This window comes from Tupaia chinensis, unplaced genomic scaffold (genome assembly GCF_000334495.1).
Source record: "Tupaia chinensis unplaced genomic scaffold, TupChi_1.0 Scaffold000159_1, whole genome shotgun sequence".
Lineage (NCBI taxonomy): Eukaryota > Metazoa > Chordata > Mammalia > Scandentia > Tupaiidae > Tupaia > Tupaia belangeri.
In genome coordinates this window covers 3792804-3797770 of record NW_006159630.1, presented here as the reverse complement: position 1 = coordinate 3797770, position 4967 = coordinate 3792804, and the positions used below count along the sequence as shown (strand labels likewise).

The window sequence follows — 4967 nt, the reverse complement described above, 5'->3', positions numbered from 1 at the left end:
AATGGAGGAGAAGGGATTGTGGTGTGGCCATCCCCCCTGGGGGGTGATTTCTTGCTTTCTGTCTCTTTCTCTCTCTGTCTGTCTGGCAAGCGCACGCGCCCTATAGTGAAAACCTCTCTCTCAAAAAAAAAAAAGAATGAATAAATAATTATTAAAAAAAGGAGTTTGGATTTATTTTTAAATTTTTGTCATATTTATTTTTTAGTTGCCAGAGGACACACACACTCACTAGAGGGAGACAGAGAGTGGGGGAAGCACCCCCGGGGGATCACCATCGCTGCTCCTGTCCAGATTTGGGGCACACACACGTGCAGGCCCTACTATTCTTGCTTCTTTTGGAGAGGTTTTTGCTACAGGGCGCGTGCACTTGCCAGACAGACAGAGAGAGACAGAGAGACAGAAAGCGAGAAATCACCCCTCAGGGGGGATGGTCACGCTGTAATCCCTTCTCCATTCTCCTCTCGGGATCTTGAGCACACACACACATGTGCCCGGCGTGAGTTTAAGCCACTGGGTCCGGGATTCGAACCGCGGTCGACTACATGGGAGTCCAGTGACACAGCCATTATGCTAACTGCTGATCCCCAGGCCCTACTCTTCAAGCCACCAGGGCTGGGACTTGAACCGTGGTTGGCCATGTGGGATCTGGCTTTGTTACCACCAGGCTTTGGGGGCGGGACAGTATTGACTTTAAATTCCTGATCTTTCTTTACGCTAGAGCACATGCAGAAGCAGGTGCTTGTGAGAGTGTGGGGCCGCCCTCTGCAGGGTCTGGTCACACACATCTGCCACCTCTACCCTCTAGCCTGCTGGGTCCTAGCCCCGGTGTGGGCGCCTGGCATGTTCAGGCTGCCTGGGCAGGGATTCGAGCTGTAGTCGCCACGTGGGATGGCTTCTCCTAGGCGGCGCATTGCCACTGTGCCACGGAGAGGCCCGAGGATGGCTGCTAAATCCCACCACCGAGGGTTGACAGTCCCCGATGCCCATGGGCTTGCTACTGCTTTCTCTCCAAAACATCCTCAAGGTCCGTCTGTGAGCAGGGGAACACGGGTGTCCACGCTGCAGAGACTCTCTGTCCGCCCATTACCCGACCGCATGGCCTGGCGCCCCTGCTCATGATGCCGTGGGGCATGGGGTGGGCTGCCCACAGGGGACTGCCTCAGCCAGAGCTCAGGACTGGAGTCGGCAGAGCAGGTGGAACCCGCCTGTAGCCCCAAAGAACTGTGGGGGACCAAGGCCTCCCGGAGGGGACGGGCTGCGGGCTCAGACGGGGCCCCTCCCGCCTGGCCACTCACTTGACGGCGTAGGTCATGCGGTCCGGCCTCATGCACCGCACCATGCACAGTTTCTGCAGCGCCGTCTTGTTCTTCCACTCCTTGGGGAAGATCTCCTTTTCTGGAGCCTCCGACTCCACCAGCTTTTTCCACCGCTTGGCTGACCCTTCGATGTCGCTGTCCAGGTTTTTGAACTCATCCATCTCTGCGAGGGCCTGGGGGGCAGAGGCAGCAGTGTGTACAACTTTTCCTGCCCGTCCCCCAGGTCCAGGGCACCCCTGCCCCCACGTTCCTTCAGTCAGTGCAGTGAGGAGAGGCCGTGGCCGGAGGAGGAGCCTGGGGCTCCGGAGGGCAGAGAATGACTAACGGGGTGAGGCACTGCCCCTGTCCACGCGGGCCAGCCCGGGACATGGGCGCCCTCTAGGAGCGAGTCCCAGCTGCGAGGCGTTCTAAGGGTCTGACGCTGCTTCTCTAGGAGGCTCTGGAAACGCGGCTGTTCTCTCAGGGACCCTTTAATTCATCTTTTTGAACGGAGACAAACTTGGGACTTGAGGGTCCCTGACTACCCAGAAGCCCGAGGGATAGACTTCTCACTTATTTGCATTTCCTGTCCCTGGGGCGGGCTGGGGGGAGGGTTCTGGCTCCCATGGGTGGCACTCTGCCTGCCTGGCCTCTGCACCGGCCGTCAGACCTCCCTCTCTGGCTTTGCAGGCCGGTTGTGCCTTGCTGACGTCCTGAGCGCGAGCGGAGAGGCCCAAGGCCTGAGGGACAGGTACCTTGATCCCACCCCAGCCTTGGTGCTGCAGGAAGTCCACAGGCGACACCACCCCGGCCTTGAAAGGGAACCGGAGCAGGAAGTCCAGCTCGATTGGGTTCAGTTCCTTCTTCATGGACAAGACCTGAGGGAACATGGGCTGTGCTCAGCTTTGGCCTGGCAATGGGGGACTGCCAGCCTCTGAACGGGTGCCCCTCGGTCACCAGGTCGGGCTCACGCTCCTTGCCCTGCAGGGGAAGCCCCGTCCTGCCCCTTGGGGATGGGTGGAACTTTTCTTTTTTGAAGAGATTTTTGCTATAGAGCATGTATGCTCACTGGAGAGAGACAGAGACAGAAAACGAGAAATCACGCGCTGGGGGGATGACCACACCGCAATCCCTTCTCCTGCATTCTCCTTTTGGGACTTTGGGCACGGACACACATGCACCCGGCATGTTTCCAGTCGCCGGTTCTGAGACTCGAGTCACGGTTGACCGTAAGGGAGTCTAGCACTTACTGCGCAACCCGCTGGCCTCGGAATGGGCAGAACTTTGTCTTCACCTTGTGTTTTTTTTTTTTTTTTAAATCGTGGCGCCTGTAGCCCCAAAGAACTGTGGGGGACCAAGGCCTCCCGGAGGGGACGGGCTGCGGGCTCAGACGGGGCCCCTCCCGCCTGGCCACTCACTTGACGGCGTAGGTCATGCGGTCCGGCCTCATGCACCGCACCATGCACAGTTTCTGCAGCGCCGTCTTGTTCTTCCACTCCTTGGGGAAGATCTCCTTTTCTGGAGCCTCCGACTCCACCAGCTTTTTCCACCGCTTGGCTGACCCTTCGATGTCGCTGTCCAGGTTTTTGAACTCATCCATCTCTGCGAGGGCCTGGGGGGCAGAGGCAGCAGTGTGTACAACTTTTCCTGCCCGTCCCCCAGGTCCAGGGCACCCCTGCCCCCACGTTCCTTCAGTCAGTGCAGTGAGGAGAGGCCGTGGCCGGAGGAGGAGCCTGGGGCTCCGGAGGGCAGAGAATGACTAACGGGGTGAGGCACTGCCCCTGTCCACGCGGGCCAGCCCGGGACATGGGCGCCCTCTAGGAGCGAGTCCCAGCTGCGAGGCGTTCTAAGGGTCTGACGCTGCTTCTCTAGGAGGCTCTGGAAACGCGGCTGTTCTCTCAGGGACCCTTTAATTCATCTTTTTGAACGGAGACAAACTTGGGACTTGAGGGTCCCTGACTACCCAGAAGCCCGAGGGATAGACTTCTCACTTATTTGCATTTCCTGTCCCTGGGGCGGGCTGGGGGGAGGGTTCTGGCTCCCATGGGTGGCACTCTGCCTGCCTGGCCTCTGCACCGGCCGTCAGACCTCCCTCTCTGGCTTTGCAGGCCGGTTGTGCCTTGCTGACGTCCTGAGCGCGAGCGGAGAGGCCCAAGGCCTGAGGGACAGGTACCTTGATCCCACCCCAGCCTTGGTGCTGCAGGAAGTCCACAGGCGACACCACCCCGGCCTTGAAAGGGAACCGGAGCAGGAAGTCCAGCTCGATTGGGTTCAGTTCCTTCTTCATGGACAAGACCTGAGGGAACATGGGCTGTGCTCAGCTTTGGCCTGGCAATGGGGGACTGCCAGCCTCTGAACGGGTGCCCCTCGGTCACCAGGTCGGGCTCACGCTCCTTGCCCTGCAGGGGAAGCCCCGTCCTGCCCCTTGGGGATGGGTGGAACTTTTCTTTTTTGAAGAGATTTTTGCTATAGAGCATGTATGCTCACTGGAGAGAGACAGAGACAGAAAACGAGAAATCACGCGCTGGGGGGATGACCACACCGCAATCCCTTCTCCTGCATTCTCCTTTTGGGACTTTGGGCACGGACACACATGCACCCGGCATGTTTCCAGTCGCCGGTTCTGAGACTCGAGTCACGGTTGACCGTAAGGGAGTCTAGCACTTACTGCGCAACCCGCTGGCCTCGGAATGGGCAGAACTTTGTCTTCACCTTGTGTTTTTTTTTTTTTTTTTAAATCGTGGTTAAATATACATAAAAATGACCATTTAACCACATTAAAGTGTGTGACTTGGTGCCATTTAGCACGAGCAGTGTTGGTAACCACCCCGTCTAGTGCCAAACTTTTTCAAGTCTCCAAAAGGAAGACCCCCATAAGCAGTCACTGCCCTGTCTCCCTCCGGCATCTCCGACCACGTCTGGTCCACTCTGTCTGGTTCCGGGCACTCTGTATAAATGCCATTATATGACACGTGCCTTTTGCCTCTGGTTCTCACCCCACATGGTGTGTTCAAGCCCCTCCGTGCTATCTGGGCTTCCCCTGTAAGGCTGTCAGCCTGCTGCTGGGTGTGCTCCTTGTTTTTTTTTTTTTTTTTCTTTTTTAACTTTACTATAGAGCATGTGTGCTTGGCAGAAAGAAAATGAGAGAGGAAGAGAGAGGAAGCAAGAAGAAAGCACCCCCACCAGGAGGATGGCCACGCCACAAGCCCTCTTCCTCCACTCTCCTCTAGGGTTTTGGACACGCACATGCGTGCCAGTGCATTTCTCAAGCTGTCAGGCCTGAGACTTGAACCGTGCAGTCAGCCAGGTGGAGTACAGGGCATTAGCCACCACGCTACCAGCTGACCCCAGGGTGGCCCACCCTGTGTTTCTCCGTCTCCTGGTGGGCACAGGGTTGTTTCGGCCCCCAGGAAGCATCTGGCTCCTGACTGCTGTGAGGTCCGTGTGCGCTCATCTGAGGTGGGCTGGCTTCAGTGTAACCAAACGAGGTGTCTTTGCAACATCCCCTAGACAGCCCCCACTCTCTTGCTCCCCTCCTCATGTTGACTAAACAGAGATCTGGCATGTTCCACATCAGGTGTTCCGCTATCTGCCAGGCACTTGGGAATCTCCTTAAAATGCAGGTGCAGTCCCTGGTCTGGGAGGAGCCCGAGAACCTGCACTTCCAGGAAT

At 57.6% G+C, this 4967-nt stretch overlaps 1 protein-coding gene across 1 annotated transcript in view; it reads right to left on the bottom strand.

Annotated features, from left to right (window-relative positions):
- The window catches only part of DNAH17 (dynein axonemal heavy chain 17), a 125888-nt gene that overhangs the window by 17507 nt on the left and 103414 nt on the right, over window positions 1-4967 (bottom strand). The window contains 2 exon segments of the mRNA XM_014586747.2: window positions 2714-2907; window positions 3469-3591. Coding sequence (XP_014442233.1) covers window positions 2714-2907; window positions 3469-3591 — 317 coding nt within the window.